The sequence below is a fragment of the Lampris incognitus genome, chromosome 10 (assembly GCF_029633865.1).
Source record: "Lampris incognitus isolate fLamInc1 chromosome 10, fLamInc1.hap2, whole genome shotgun sequence".
NCBI lineage: Eukaryota > Metazoa > Chordata > Actinopteri > Lampriformes > Lampridae > Lampris > Lampris incognitus.
The window spans coordinates 15200470-15217560 of NC_079220.1; the positions used below are offsets into that span (position 1 = coordinate 15200470).

The 17091-nt window shown below is 44.7% G+C and overlaps 1 protein-coding gene across 1 annotated transcript in view; it reads left to right on the forward strand.

Moving 5' to 3' along the window:
• Nucleotides 1-17091, forward strand: part of LOC130119739 (myocardin-related transcription factor A-like) — an 84869-nt gene that overhangs the window by 31008 nt on the left and 36770 nt on the right. The window contains exon 3 of the mRNA XM_056288345.1: nt 6934-6999. Within this exon, the coding sequence (XP_056144320.1) occupies nt 6934-6999 (66 nt within the window). The remainder of the gene's footprint in view (nt 1-6933; nt 7000-17091) is intronic.

Here is a 17091-nt window from a genome sequence, read left to right on the forward strand (position 1 = left end):
GGTTTACAGAGAATGGTCCGAAAAAGAGAAAATATCCAGTGAGCGGCAGTTCTGTGGGCCTTGTTGATGCCAGAGGTCAGAGGAGAATGGCCAGGCTGGTTCGAGCTGATAGAAAGGCAACAGTAACTCAAATAACCACTCATTACAACCGAGGTATGCAGAAGAGCATCTCTGAACGCACAACACGTCGAACCTTGAGGCAGATGGGCTACAGCAGCAGAAGACCACACCGGGTGCCACTCCTGTCAGCTAAGAACAGGAAACTGAGGCTACAATTCGCACAGGCTCACCAAAATTGGACAATAGAAGATTGGAAAAACGTTGCCTGGTCTGATGAGTCTCGATTTCTGCTGCGACATTCAGATGGTAGGGTCAGAATTTGGCGTCAACAACATGAAAGCATGGATCCATCCTGCCTTGTATCAACGCTTCAGGCTGGTGGTGGTGGTGTAATGGTGTGGGGGATATTTTCTTGGCACACTTTGGCCCCCTTAGTACCAATTGAGCATCGTGTCAACGCCACAGCCTACCTGAGTATTGTTGCTGACCATGTCCATCCCTTTATGACCACAGTGTTCCCATCTTCTGATGGCTACTTCCAGCAGGATAACGCACCATGTCATAAAGCTCGAATCATCTCAGACTGGTTTCTTGAACATGACAATGAGTTCACTGTACTCAAATGGCCTCCACACTCACCAGATCTCAATCCAATAGAGCACCTTTGGGATGTGGTGGACCGGGAGATTCGCATCATGGATGTGCAGCCGACAAATCTGCAGCAACTGCGTGATGCTATCATGTCAATATGGACCAAACTCTCTGAGGAATGTTTCCAGTACCTTGTTGAATCTATGCCACGAAGGATTAAGGAAGTTCTGAAGGCAAAAGGGGGTCCAACCCAGTACTAGCAAGGTGTACCTAATAAAGTGGGCAGTGAGTGTATATGTGTGTGTGTTTTATATATATATATTTATATATGTGTGTATATATATATATATATATATATATACACGTGTGTGTGTGTGTGTGTGTGTGTGTGTGTCTGTGCTGCAGTAGGATCTCCTCTTACTGGGCAGCAGGCCTCCCAGAGGGCTCTTGTTTTTACAGAATTGACGTTAAACAGAATATAACGTGAGTGAAAAAGGCAAAGGGGTACGAACTGCAAATTAAAAGGTGTGTTATAATGTGGGGTGCGTCCCACTTTTCAGAACAATTACAAGCTGCTCTGCCAGTCATGAAGTCGGCCTGATAGCAGATGACAGACAACAAGATCAACACTACCGGTGGCTGATGTGAGGGTCCAACGAGAACAAAATAGTAGAAAAAAAAGAATGCGAAACCTTGTCTGTAGGAATGTGTTTTCCTCTCAAGAGGACAGCGGAGAGTGGAGAAACGGGGTTAGACGGCCGTTAGAAACACGGAGCTCGGGGGAGGAGGTCAGCAGTCAGGGTTCAGACAGAAGAAAGACGAGCGTGAGCGACTGAAGATGTGAAACATGACTTGTGGGGTTAAAAATACGCAGGCAAGCTAAGATACCTCTTTACAACGTGGATTTCAAAGAAACACAATGCATTACACTACAGACAACTGACACGTGTTCAGAGTAGCCGCCTGTTCCTGTCTGGTCCAGAAAGGTGCTCTTGTCATGATTTTGTGGTGTTTTAGCAACGAGCACAAATTTCCCAGAATAGATTCTCTATCAGCACCTTGCATCACCCGGCTGTCATCTCTTGGCATAACATGCAAATCATCCACCTCAAAAAGAGATGTTTGTGTCTGTTTGTGTGTGTGCGTGTGCAGAACAGTGTGCACTTTGCAGGGGCTGTGCTTGTGAATAAATATTAACCATGCTCGTAATGAGCGTTTCTGTTTGCATTTGTTTTGTTTGTGCGTCCGGACTTGTGTGCACAAGCTTATTAAATCTCGCCTGCTGCCAGGGGAAAGAGCCGTGCCGCCTCATGCCAGCAGCGCCCCCCCCCCATCACAGAAACGGGGGGGTGTTTTTTTGGGATTAGGCTAACACTCACACTGGGGCTGCCTGTAGACTCGGGTTGCACAACAAGGCACAACTGCAGAGCCTGTTTCCAGTGCAAAGGAGCAGGAGCGAGATGCATGGTGGGGGTGCATCGAAACCTTCCTCCACCTTATGTGGAGAAATATCTGTTAAAAAAATGGAACAATTAAGACAAGATAGAAGAAGGTATGATGCAGGAGACTTGCGTGCTGTTATTTGCACGCAAAATGATACACAGGAAAGATCATTAATGGCAGAGGTGTTGTTTTGTGTTGTTGCCGTGTGTGTCTGGCAGTGTGGCTGCCCACAGGGTGTTGTGATGCGGCTAGTGCAGCAGCATGTAGTTGGAGGGGAGGTGCACGTGTTCTTCCAACCTGCTTGCACCCCCCCTGCCTTTAGCTCGCTGCCGCTGGCTAGCCCTTGTGGCGAACAGGGAAGCATCCTAGCGTGTAAGCCTTCCCTCACCAGTACGTAGCCTCCCCTTCACCGAGACCCCTGCCAGGCCTCCCTGCAGCCACACATGCTAACTGGGGTCTTGCGGCCCCCAGGCTAACTCGGCAGGGGGTCTTGGAGCAGCAGTGGGCCCCAGAGATACAGTGTGCAGGCCCACCCTTGGTGGACATGCCCTGACACCTATAAACCACTGCCCCGCTGTCTTGTGGGTGAGTCTGGGGAGACATAAGGCTGAGGGAGCTTACCCCCCGACAGAAAAGCACGTTGTGGCGGCACGCTTCGGGGCGGTTTCCGAAAAAAATAAAAAAATAAACGGATTTCCGACAGTCTCCTGCAGGCGTCCCCCTAGGGGTCCCCTTGCCATTGGAACCATCTCCTCTACAATCAAGTCAGTGGCGTTGGGAGAGGCGCACCCCCCCCCCCGCCACTTTAAAAACCATCTCTGCGCAGGTATCTTCTTCTGCTACCTCTCTGTAGTAGTCATATGGACCACAGGATGAACGTTATTTTAGTCTGAGAGCTGACACAGGTCCGGACAGTTCAGAGGTTCCCATCGAAAACATTAAAAAAAAAAGGATTGCGTTGGCCGACCTCATTTCAGAGACCTCGTTCATCATGTCCTTCAGTTTACATAGCTTACACAGAGACTTGTCCTCATGGTAACTGGAGACAGTGCGAGCCCAATCAGCACAGTAAACTCAACAAGAGTGCAACACAAAAAATGACCACAGAGTTACAACCAATGTGTGTCCATCAACAGCAGTGTGTCCTCATAGTGTCACTGAGCAAGGCACTATTCCATGTCCATTAGTCCGAGAAATGTCTGTTGTCTTACCTCCAGCATGGTCGGGCGTCCCTACAGACACACAATTGGCCCGTGTCTGCGGGTGGGAAGCTGGGTGTGGATATGTGTCCTGGCCGTTGCACTAGCGCCTCCTCTGGTCGGTCGGGGCACCTGTTCAGGGGGGGAGGGGGAACTGGGGGGAATAGCGTGATCCTCCCACATGCTACGTCCCCTTGGCGAAACTCCTCACTGTCAGGTAAAAAGAAGCGGCTGGCGACTCCACATGTATCGGAGGAGGCATGTGGTAGTGGAGCAGCGACCGGGACAGCTCGGAAGAATGGGGTAATTGACCAGATACAATTGGGGGGAAAAGAGAGAGAAAAAAAATATATAGATATAGATATAGTGCCTGTGATGAAGAAGAAAGAGTGTCATATCAAAGTCACATGACTTTTGAATAACGGTTCAGGGCTCATGCACAGGTTATGCCTTTATATGCTGAATGATGTTGGGTATATGTGGTTGTTGCCACACATATGAAGATGCCATGGGTGATCTACCCCCCCCCGCATTATGAGGTTAACACGATCGAGGCTTCTCTCATGAGGAAATGGAGACAAGGCCATGAGAGTTGTGACAGTCTGTTCTCACCACTGGCGAGAGGAAAAGCCGGTGAGAAAGTTAGACGTGGTAGAGACAAACTGTTGCAGTCGACTTCAACTCAACCACGGCACATTTCCTGGTGTACACCGCTCATGTCCAAATGTAGGGCTATATATTAACAAGGTCGTCAAAATACTTTCGCTGACTTTGACGTAAAATATTTACCAAATACACAATATCCGCTCTGTATGGGCTATTCAGGACTGAGTTTAGGTTATTTCATTGGGACGAGGACTGACTTGTGCTGACTTGAAGCCCGGTGTCTTAGTAAAACCATGCATATTCAGTCTACCTTTATTATTGAAGGTTCATGAAATTATAGTGGCGGCACAGTCGTTAGCGCTGTCGCCTCACGGCAAGAAGGTCCTGGGTTCGAAACCCGAGGTTGTCCAACCTTGGGGTCATCCCAGGTCGTCCTCTGTGTGCAGTTTGCATGTTCTCCCCGTGTCTGCGGTGGGTTTTCTCCGGGTGCTCCGGTTTCCCCCACCATCAAAAAGACATGCATGTCAGGGTTAGTACTCCTGTCTGTGCCTCTGACCGAGGCATGGCAAGACAAACTGGAGTTGGTCCCCGGGTGCTGCACGGCGGCTGCCCACTCACCTAGCTACACAGCTAGGATGGAGTAAATGCAGAGCGTAATTTCCCTACGGGGATCAGTAAAGTAAATCAAAATCAAATTAAGTAAGTACAGCTACTTTTGTTTTCCATGAACTCACCAATCGTCTTCTAATGCCTTGTTAAATAAAGCAGGTTGGATTGCTTTCTGCACCTATTCTTGGATGGATCGGCTGGTCCAAAAGCATCCTCCTCTACACACGGTCTCTTAGGTGCTCTGACTTATTCATTTGGAAGCGAGTGTCTGAGAGTCAGAAGGTCACGGCGATAACGTGCACATTCATTTTCACAGCTGTTCAGTTGGAAAGATGTTGATGCTCCGAACATCAGGAGGGAAGTGCACTCTTTTCAGACGGCAGTCAGGATGATAGTCACTGTGACTCACAAAAGCTAAACAAAGTCATTTCAAAATGCAATGCACAGGGCATCTGGGTAGCATGGCGGTCTATTCCATTGACTACCAACACGGGGATCGGCGGTTCGAATCCCCGTGTTAGCTTCAGCTTGATCATGTCTGCAGGTGGGAAGCCGGATGTGGGTGTGTGTCCTGGTCACTGCGCTACTGCGTCCTCTGGTCGGTCAGGGCACCTATTCGGGGTGGGGGGGGGAGTGGGGGGAATAGCGTGATCCTCCCATGCGCTACGTCCCCCTGGCAAAACTCCTCACTGTCAGGTGAAAAGAAGCAGCTGGCGACTCCACATGTATCGGAGGAGGCATGTGGTAGTCTGCAGCCCTCCCCGGATTGGGCGGGGGGGGGGGGGGGGTTAGCGACCGGGACGGATCGGAAGAGTGGGGTAATTGGCCCAATACAATTAGGGAGAAAAAGGCGGAGAAATCCAAAAAAAAAAAAAAAAATTCAATGCACAATGTTTTGCTCTCATTTGCTGCAAAATCTCCTGTTTTTTTTGGGGGGGGGGTTATGCACAAAATGTTTAATTTGTTCTTTCAGATTTTGTGCACAAATTTCTGCAGGTCACACCTGACAATACACTTGACAAGTGTCTGTCGCTACCTTGAAGCCTGGCGGCTGCATACATTCTGCATCCTGCTGCATCAATACACATCTCACACGGGACGTGATCGAACACGTGACGTGATCATGAGAGACAGTAGTTTGTGTTTCTCTACTCCAGCCTGTGCTTTTTGCATTCGTGCGCCGAGTGACTCAAAACGTGACAGGTTTCCGATGTGTACCTCGAGGATGAAACTATATCAAATCCACGACGTGATGAGCGGATGAAGAAAGGTCTGTCTCACATGGACGCCTCTTCTTCATCATGTGGCCGACCACATCCTGCCCTGTTCTACTTTAAACAGTGGATGGCGCTAGGCCCTTGGTTTTAGCTGAGCAAAAATCCATGCAATTCTCTCTCTCTCACTGTCTCCGTCGGTCTCTCTCTGTCTCTCTCTCTGTCTCTCTTCCGCTCACCTCTTTCTCAGGCAGTTAACCCAGTGTTGAGCAGAAAGTGAACGACAGGTTCAGTCTGGTGGCTACAGACAGATGGCATCACAGTACTGAGGAGAGGAGAGCAATTTTTGCAACTGAAGTGGAGAAATCTAGATTAATCCCAGTATAAAAGGGAGAGGACATGCACCCTTCATTTTTCATTTTAAACCCCCCCCCCCTCTCTGCCTGTCTGTCTGTCTGTCTGTCTGTCTGTCTGTCTCTCTCTCTCTCTCTTGCTATCTCTTCTTGCTCTCTGGTGGGAGTACATTAAAACACTAAAAAAACATTTAAAAAAGGAAATGGTAAATGAATGCGCAATACGTGATTGTGCTTCCCCTCACTGTGGTGTGTGTCTCTGTGTGTGTGCCTCAGTGTGTGTGTGTGTGTGTGTGTGTGTGTGCGCGCGCGCGCGCCTGGCTCTGTGCAGTGTGTGTGTGTGTGTGCGTGCCTGCCTCAGTGTGCGGTGTGTGTGTGTGTGTGTGTGTGATAACTTGTGAATACTCTTGTCATAACCTCTTGTCATTTGGTTGCGAGGAGGAGAGCACCAGGGTCACCACAACAGCACCAACATCAGCAGCTGACAGGAGCAGATAACTACTTCTGAGGATGGTCAATACCCCATCACCCATATCCTTCACTCACTTCAGCCCCAAGCGAATAGCCTAGTAGGCTCGATAAATGGATCGCGAACACTTGGTTTTAGAAAACGTCGTAAGTAATGTTCGGGCTTCTCTGGTCGGCTAGCATCACTACAGCATCGCTGCTGCTGCTGCCGTCATTCAAACAAAACCTTGATTTACTTTTGCTTGACATGAGCTCAGCAGGCAAGGCGGCTAAGGTAGTTGTGTGCATTTCTCTGTGCAAAACTGCTCTCAACATCTCTTTGTTCTGCATCGGATGATGTTTGTTCCTGTCTGTCTTTCTTCCCCTTTCCGCATATGATGTCCTCTTCAGTCCTGCAGCTGAAACTCCAACAAAGGAGGACCAGAGAGGAGCTAGTCAACCAGGGGATCATGCCACGTAAGTACATCCTCCTCCCCAAGCTTGCAGGGTGCACGAGAGAGGCTTATTGCCCCCCGTCCGTCTCTGAAAGCGCAGCCTGCGAATCCACTTTTGAGTCAGCCTGTCACAAACATTTCCTCTTTGTCAGCTTTTCAAAGAAACGGGTGACCAGCTCCATTACCGTTGACGTGGCTCTTATACCTGGCTTTTTCAGGGCTTAGCTCTTGTCTAAGTCATTTAAAAAAAAAAAAAAAAAAGATCAAACGTGTGTGTGGTGGGGTAGTTTCAGAAGTTAAGCAGAAATACGTTAACCAGATGTAGGTATACACAGATGTGTCCGTATAACATGAGATTTCTGCCCAGGGAGATTGCTATAGTCCTGCAAAATGCAGTTTATGGTTGAAAGAGTGTAGTACAAATTACGCCAACTTTCACGCCCATACGCAGTTTAAATGGCCAGCTTCTACAGTCTGCAAAGTTCAAGACACTTAAAAAAATGAAATATGAATTCAGTCAGTTTGACACGTACTCAGAAAAGTATCCGGCCTCTCTAGCCTTTTACCTTGCACACTGAAGTGTTGTACTCCATTTGTTAACGTGACATCTCTTGCCTGTCACGTTGCCCAGTCAGCCGGTACTATCGGTGCCCATGAAAATCTGCTCCGTCTCCGGGTTTTACTGCCATTTCCTCGCTGCACAGCAGATAGTGTCTGAAAGGATTTGTGCTGTGGTTAAGACGTCTCTCTGAGAGATTGCACTTTCAGGCTTCAAAGCGAGGTGAATCGAGGTCGCTCCATAACTGCCACCATGAATGTCCGTTACCTGAATCTGATGTAATCCAGTTGCTGTCTTCCTGTGGAACCAGACTAAAGAGGTTTCCGATGTAGTAAATTAAAGTTTGGTAGTTTTGTTTTTTGGTAGTTTTGAGTTCTAGGATGGTGGCACGGTGGCGTAGCGGTTAGCACGGTCGCCTGCCTCACAGCAAGAAGGTCCTGGGTTTGAGCCCTGGGGTAGTCCAACCTTGGGGGTTGTCCCGGGTCGTCCTCTGTGTGGAGTTTGTATGTTCTCCCCATGTCTGCGTGGGTTTCCTCCGGGGGCTCCGGTTTCTTCCCACAGTCCAAAGACATGTAGGTCAGGTGACTTGGCCGTACTAAATCAGAATCAGAATACTTTATTCATCCCCGAGGGGAAATTGGGTCCCTAGGTGTGAATGTGTGTGTGTGTGTGTGTGTGTGTGTGTGTGTGTGTGTGTGTGTGTGTGTGTGTGTGTGTGGGCCCTGTGGTGGCGTGGCGGCCTGTCCAGGGTGTCTCCCCGCCTGCTGCTCAATGACTGCTGGGATAGGCTCCAGCATCCCCGCGACCCTGAGAGCAGGATAAGCGGTTTGGATAATGGATGGATGGGTGGATGGATGGACGGACTTCTAGGATTAGTGTTGGGACAGACTTACCCTGTGCCTTACAGTAGTTGGGGACAAATATAGCATCGCTTTCATTAGAAATCTCGTTCAGATGTGCTTCATGAAAGAATGAGTCATTGTCAAGATGTGTTAAGTTAAAAATAACCAAACGATGGCTTTTTCCCAGCAAACGATGTGTTCGTAATCATCATCGATATATATATATATATATATATATATATATATATATATATATATATATATATACATATGTGTGTGTGTGTATATATATATATGTATAAAGATAGATTATTAAGACATTTAAATATGTATATATATATATATAAAGATTAAGATATATATATATATATGTGTGTGTGTGTGTATGTGTATATACGTATATATACCATATGTGTGTGTGTGTGTGTGTGTGTGTGTGTGTATATGTATAAAGATAGATTATTAAGACATATTTAAATGTGTATATATAAAGATTAAGATATATATAGATATATATATAGATATATATAGATATATATATAGATAGATAATATATATATATATATTGTAGCAAACGAGGGAGGCAGTCTGGGAGACCGTCGCCACAGCCGAGACGCGAACCCGTGTCTCCCACACCGCAAGCGATAACGTTAACCAGTCGACTAAAGGGTCCGACCCGTTAGTCAAGGACCAACGTGTCCTTATCCATGCACGTTACAATATATATATATATATATATATATATATATATATATATATATATATATATATATATATATATAAACATCATTACCATATTTTCTTTTTATAACTCATAAATCCATATAATTTTTGTTATCCTGGGTTTTTTTTTTTTAACATGATGCTGGTCGCATGGCTTGGGTCCTGGGCTGTTCCGGTGGCGTCTGGACACTGCTTGGCATCCTCCTCATCATATTCTTCATAAATTTTATAATTCCATTATGATTCTGTTATCCTCTTTCAATGTTGTATTGTGTAAATTGTGTAAACACAACATCCATTGAACGTTGTCCATCTTGGAAGAGAGATCTCTCTGTTGCTCTCCCTGAGGTTTCTTCCTACTTTTTCTCCCTGTTAAAAGATTTTTTTTTAGGGAGGTGATCCTTATCCGATGCAAGGGTCTAAGGACAGGATGTTGTGTTGTTGTAAAGCCCCTTGAGGCAAATTTGTAATTTGTGATATTGGGCTATACAACTAAATTTGACTTGATTTGACCATATGTTTTACTCAGATTTTACACAAATGAGCGCTGTGCTGCCCCAAAAGTAAGTACACTATTGTGTAGAAAGGGACATTTGTTAGCAGGGATTAATAATTTAAGGGCTTTGTGTATGTCTGTGTGTTTTTGGAGATGGAAAAATGACGCACTTTTGTACTATTTGAACTTCACCTTATCTAGTTTTTCTTGCTGTCGTGCTGCAGGGCTGACTACATGAGCAGAAAATACAACATGCTCAGTTCCCTTTGCCCTGTTCTGCTTTAATTGGTTGACATTTATAAGATAAAAGTTTGCTTGCTGAAAAATTCTTCCAAATGTCTTGGTTGTAAAGTTTTCAGGAACGCTATGCAAGTCAGCATAGCCTGGTACCCCAACACACTAAAATTATGTTTATGTTAGGTTGTTTTTCACATTTTGTTGTGCAGCCAATAGGGGTTAGTGAACAGTGTACCCAAGATGTTGTTCTAGGGTTGAATTTGAGATCGCTGTAAAGTGATGAGTTAGATTTTAATCACAGGAAATGGTTGGTTTGATGTGACTAAGGGCGCTGGCAGTGAAGACAGAGAATGCTACCTCGGTGAGACAGCCCACTCGCCTGTGGTGAGAAGAATCGTTTTCATAGTCTGCTGTTGTTTAACATGCCTTCCTGACGGCAGTGTTGGTTGTTTGCACTGATATAAAAATGATTTTATGGGCATCCGAGTGGTGTGGCGGTCTATTCTGTTGCCTACCAACAAGGGGATCACCGGTTCGAATCCCCGTGTTACCTCTGGTTTGGCCGGCATTCCTACAGACACACAAGGCCGTGTCTGCGGGTGGGAAGCCAGATGTGGGTATGTGTCCTGGTCGCTGCACTAGCATCTCCTCTGGTCGGTCAGGGCGCCTGTGTGTGAGGGTAACTGGGGGGAATAGCGTGATCCTCCCGCACGATGTGTCCGCCTGGTGAAACTCCTTACTGTCAGGTGAAAAGAAGCGGCTGGTGACTCCACATGTATCGGAGGAGGCATGTGGTAGTCTGCAGTTCTCCCCGGATCAGCAGACGGGGTGGAGCAGCAATCGGGATGGCTCAGAAGAGTGGGGTAATTGGCCTGAGGCAAATGGGGAGAAAAAGGGGGACCCCCCCCGGCCCCCCCCCCCCCAAAAAAAGGTTTTATCCCTGCGGACAAATCCCATGTCATGGCCAGAAATACTATAGCCATTTTAAGGGTAGTCTCACGTGGTCGCTGAAATCGTCAAGTTAAACGCCCGTTCTGCCTGTTCTTATTCTGTAATGTTCACAGCGGGTCCAGTGTACCTAATGGTCCCAGCCCGATAATAACAAGCTGAAGGAGCACTTTCTTTTTCCTTCATAAAAATCCCATGTTGGTACTGTATTTCAACAGGAAATCCATTTGGCTTTATGTCTTATCTGATATGAATTGCCATTAATCTGCATTGGTATCTATGAACGTGGTTAATGCTTGAATTATAAACCTTAACGCTAGTTATTTATGCTGCTTATTTTCAGCACTCGCCAGGCTATTACAGGAATACATTTTATTATGCACCTCTTTCACCCCTCCCTTCTCTCTCTCTCTCTCTCAGAAATAGGCACACACATTATTTCCCCCCTTGTGTGTCTAGTAGTTGCAGACAGGAGAAGCAGCTCTTATCTTTGTGGACAGAAAACATTAGTAATCATGTTGGCCCAGACTTCTTCCTGTTTGTGGGTCACTGCATGCAAAGATGCTAATTGAAATTTACCACAGTTTAAAATAAGGGGGACAAAGGCTTGAGCTGAGTTTTGTTGCAGCTTTTTTTTGGTGTATATGTTTGTGTTGTGCATGTTCATATATGTGTGTGTGTGTGTGTGTGTGTGTGTGTGTGTGTGTGTGTGTGTGTGTGTGTGTGTGTGTGTGTCTCAACACGGAGCTGTGTCTGTTTAGAACACAGTTATACTGACCTATGTGTGTGAAATGGGTGTGAAATGTGACCAGAAAATGTCAGCGTGTTGTCACACCACTCATCTTTTTTCTTACTTTGTGCTTTGCACCCCCCTCTTGTTAAAAGACGTTGTCTGGTGCTTTTTGCAGCAGTTAACAGTTTTTTTTCTTCATCCAATTATTCAAAGCCCTTCAGTATTTGTTGATCAAAAAGCCTGCCGTTCTGTGGCAAAACAAGACTAGCATGCTTTGGTGTGTGTATTCTGTCCCTGATGTGCGTTTCATCTGCGCGACAACTGACAGATAGCTAACAAACAGGATTCAGAGAAAAATCGAACACGGGAGTGAAGTTAAGGTGTTTTACCAAGTCCCCGTTTCTCTTCTTTTCCTTTTTTCCTTTTTTTTATAAAACTGAAACAATTGCAAAGTTACAACGCTTTGGTTACCAACTGTTCTCAAAATACAGCACAAATGAATTCTCATTGCTTACAAATAGCCTAAATGCACATGCTATGACAAGAAGCTACATTTAGCTTAGCTTACCATTTTTAACCTTAGCAAATGAAATTATCACAAAATAGTATTGTTAATCCAAACACCTGAATTCCAAATTATTAATATGCATGTTTGCACAAAATACAGAAATGTAACAAACTTACAAGCAGAAGCTCTCCAAAGCACAAACGTTAAAAAGAAACAAAAAACAGAGGAGCTTTCTGTCTGATGCATGGAGAAGTTCTTGCAAACTGCCATCTTTTCCTGGTTAACCTCTAACCTATGAGTCACATGATCTGAACTGACCACTGAGAAAACACTTTACATTTATTACCGCTTTTTACAACAAACTACCACAACAGGTGCTAACGAATATGAATTCGAAGGCCACAGAATGTGTGCCATGCCACTCCCCGCCTGGTATTAGTTAGATACCACTATGTAACCAACTGAGATTATAGGGACTGTCCACAGGAAAAACTTCAAAACCAGTCTTTGGTTTTACTTAAGAAGAACCATTTCTGAAACAGGTCTGAGAAACATCTTGATCAATGTCTCATGACCCTGAGCTCAACCTTTCTGGCTCTTCCATCGCTGCAAGCAAATGCCTGTCAATACTGATCGGTGTGCTGGCACACCTAAATGAAACCGACCCATTATTAATTTACGAAATCAAACTGACCCATTGTTAATTACTCGTCATTTTCGGTGTTTTGCCGTTGTGCACTTGAAATGACACCTTCTTGGTTATGTGTGATATGGTATTTTGTATATAATGTACTGTACATTGTACATAGTATACTGGTATGCTGTCATGTCCATCTACCTCAGGCATGTATGTAAGTAACCTTTCATTTCAGCATCTCTGATATATTCTCTGCACCGTTCCACTTTATCACCTCTTATTTCACCTGTATATAGTTAATCCTTGTGTATATATCAGAAGATTGTGTTGTGGTGGCGTTATTCTATGTTAAGTATGCTGAGAGAGCCACGGAACCGGTGTCAAATTCCATGTATGTGCAAACCTACATGGCCAATAAACATAATTCTGATATGATATGATATGATACAACTATTTAGTTCTGTAAGGTGCCAGTAGGTTTACACATAGATGCAGTATATCTGCAAAATACCGACTCTCTTGTGAGTTGGCTTGAATAAAAACATCTGCCATTTAGAAAATGTTAATGGCACCTTACTTTTCTCAAAATGTCTTGCCCTTCGTCCTGTTGGCCCTCTACTGCTCCACAGTCATATATACCTCCTGATTCATTCCTGCCACCAGTGTCTGGTCTTCGCCTCCAGGTCTCTCCAGGTCCTCGTGTTTCTCATGCTACTTGGGCCTTACTGGCCTTGAAACAATTTGCTTTTATCTCCCGCCCACACCACCTTCTCCTGTTTTTTCCTCTGAGCCCCCCTCTTTTCACCTTTGTATCATTCTGACTCTCTTCCCCGTCATCCCATCAGTTTACCCACCCCACTGTATCCCAGTGCTTTCAGTTGCATCACTCCCTCTGTATCTCTTTGTCGTACTGCATGACAGTCGACCACAGAGGAGACATGCTATATGGTTCTGGAGCTGCTTCACTTACAAACAGCTGCTTCACTTTCTTTCCCTCGTTGTGGTGATAGCTCTCTTTTTATCTCTCTCTCTCTCTCTGTCACTCTTCCTCTCTCCAACTCCTCTGTCTCCCTGACTCGGGTTCACTCTTTTTCTCTGCCTATCTCCCTCTGTCTAGCTCACCCGCTACAAGCTAAGATAGGATAAGATAGAGCTTTATTGATCCTGCAGGAAATTACTGTGCCAACAGTTGCTCAATAAAATACACAGTAGGAAAAGATGCATGTATTGAGTAGTAATATAAATTTTACAAAATAACTACAAAATGAAAATATCAACAAGTCAAAGACTTCCAACAAAATAAACAGTATAAAGTGTCTAAATAGAGGACTATGTATAGGCAAGCCAACTACAAAGTATCAGTCAAAATGTTTATTATATTACTAAAATTGTGTTTACAGCGTTAATATAATACACGACATTGCGGCAGCTGAAGGATAGAATATCGCCTCAATAAAATACATATACTAGGCACTGAAGATATTGCATTACACGTGTACAGTTGTTTGACGTTAGCCATGTAATCCAAACTTTGATCGACAATATTGATAATGTGATCAGAGTACAGTGATCAGGCTTATGCCAAGTCCAAATTAAAGTCAATGTTATCCAGACAACGACAATATTAATAAAAGCTAGGAAAGATATGATGATATTGTGCTTGCATAGGAGCGTGACCTTTTTATTGATCAACTAGTTCGTTAGTTGTTAGCTGATTATTCGTTATACAGAACAGCTTGTTTTATTATGTGGAAAACTATTCTACTGTATCGTCCCTACAACTTGCCAAAAAAATCATTTGCAACAAGATAGAAATAAAATACTGGACTTAGACCAGTTGAGTCTGGTTGAGGTTGTCTCACAGTGTAATTAAGCGGCCTAAGTGTGTGTATTTGTGCTTGTGTGTGTGCGCATGCGCACAAACGTGTGATTGCACGTGCAGTATCTGCAAAAACAAGTTCAAGGTAATTGTGTTGGTTCCATCTGTGTATAAGTGCCTGCATGCTCGGCTGCTGAAGGCTTACGTGTGTGTTAGTTTCGCACAGTGTGACACACGGTGCTATAATAAGCCGAAAGTGTGATACCCTACCTAACGTGTTATTTATACCCACTTTGAGACACCGTGTCCCTGTAGAAAAACCCCACTCTTCACACATGGTATATTTACATCGAGAAGACAGACATATCCTAAGTCTTTATTTTGAAACACGCTGTATGTCTTCTGCTCACTCAAGTGACTCTCAGCCTCGAGGCTTCCTGCTGTCATGCTAGCGTTTCCATGAGTGTGGAAGATGAGATAATTAGTCTTAAGTATTAAGGACAATTACATCATTTGAACAAAACTCAGATAAATGGCTTTAGGCCTTGTATAAAATGCAAAGCTAGAGAACTGAGTGAGTCGGTGAGTAAGGAGGAGACCAATGGCTCCCAAATCAGTAGAAGGTTTATGAGCTCAGCCTCTCATAAAGTCAAAGGAATGCTGAACAGCCCTAAGGAGGATTCCCACCTGCCCCCCTCTATTACCAAGGGGGCAGGTTGATTTGCGAAGAAGGGTGAACTGTTGTATTATTTTGTTGGGCCATTTAGGACTGAGTCAGCCCATATCAGTTAGACTCACAGTGATGGCGTCATTCCTTCCTGCACCAATTGCACTTAAGCACAGGAGGTGGGCTCGTGAACCATCCTGTGAGGGGTGCAACAGTACTGCAAGCGTGTGAAATGTCTTAACTTCAAAATGGCTGCAACTCAATGTGTTGACAACAGACTGGCTTTTGCTCAAGGAAGCAAGGGCATCACATCCAAATGGTTTTAAAGCTATTTGATGAAGTTGTCCAACTAAGACATTGGCCAGATGCAGATTCTTCGACTATTTGCATGGCATGATAGTATGGGGAAACAGACAACAAAACCACAATTAAAAAGACAGTGGAATAGAGTATGTAGAGCTTTATTTATGTAGCACTTTTTAAACACATGGTTACAAAGTGCTTCACATAATACATGAAAAATATAAGTAAACAAATAAATAAAACAAATTAAAGGAGGAATATACAGATGGGTGACAGATTAAAGGGAAAACCTGAATGCTTGACCCCTACAGTGAGGGGGTCCGGGGGCTCTGTTATGCTGTGGGGGGGGGGGGGGGGGCATTTTCCTGGCATGGTTTGGGTCCACTTGTCCCCTTGGAGGGAAGGGTCACTGCAAATCAATCCAAAGTTATTCTGGGTGATCACCTTTATCCTATGATAAAACCTGTCTATCCTGATAGAGGTGGTCTCTTCCAGGATGACAATGCCCCCATCCACAGGGCACGAGGCATCACTGAATGGTTTGATGAGGATGAAAATGATGTAAATCATATGTTATGGCCAACAATACAGTGGCATAACAACTAAAACCAATTACCAATTTCATATGCAAATATGGGTTGACCATTAACTAGAGTTTCAATGGTCATGTGTACTATTAATTACTATTACTGTTATTACTATTGTACTATCCCCTGATCCTGTGTAATAGTACACATGACTATTGAAACTGTGTCTGGCATCTGTCTCTCTGTCTGCCATTTGAGGTCGCTGTCTGTTGTCTGCCGATGTCTCTGGCGTGCAGCAAGAAGGTTAAACTTCTTTTGCTGCCTGGTTTTCGACTTTTCGTGTTGAGCTAGACGAGCCTTATCCGTGAACTCAATCACATATTGGAAAGTGGTCTCATCTAGATGCGATGTGAGTCTCTGTCGGATCTGCTGCTCTTTGGCTTTCAAAGCGTCGATGGTAAAATTAGTTTGTCTCACCCATTAGTTCAACAGCTGGCTCTGTGCGTTCTGGAGGATCTGGTTAGCTCGGTGGCCCTTGACCGAAGATTTAATTTGCAGGCTGTTAGGTTCAATCCCACTCTGTCTGCATCCGAGGCTGAATCTCAGGTGGTTCCTGTAGTCTGCCATTTTATGTGTCGTTTGCTCGTACTTACATACAAGTTTAAGGCAATTCTCACCTAAATGAGTCAAAAACGTCTTGATGCATGCTCAATAATCCAGATAAGACAATCATCATCACTCAACTAAGTAGAGTGATGAAACGTATCTGTTAATAAATGTTGTATCCAGATGAACTGATTCAACCTTCTTTGATTTTCTTACCGGGATTATTGAGCATGCATCAAGACATATGCTATGGCCTTCACAGTCACCAGATCTCAATCCAATTGAACACTATGGGAGATTTTGGACCAACGTGTTAGATAGTGCTCTCCACCACCATCACCATCATCAAAACACCAATTGAGGGAATATCTTCAGTAGAGTTCAGAGACTTGTAGAATCTATGACAAGGAGCACTGAAGCTGTTCTGGAGGCTCGTGGTGGCCCAACACCTTACTAAGACACTTTATGTCGGTGTTCCCTTTAATTTGTCACCCCTCTGTACATGTACA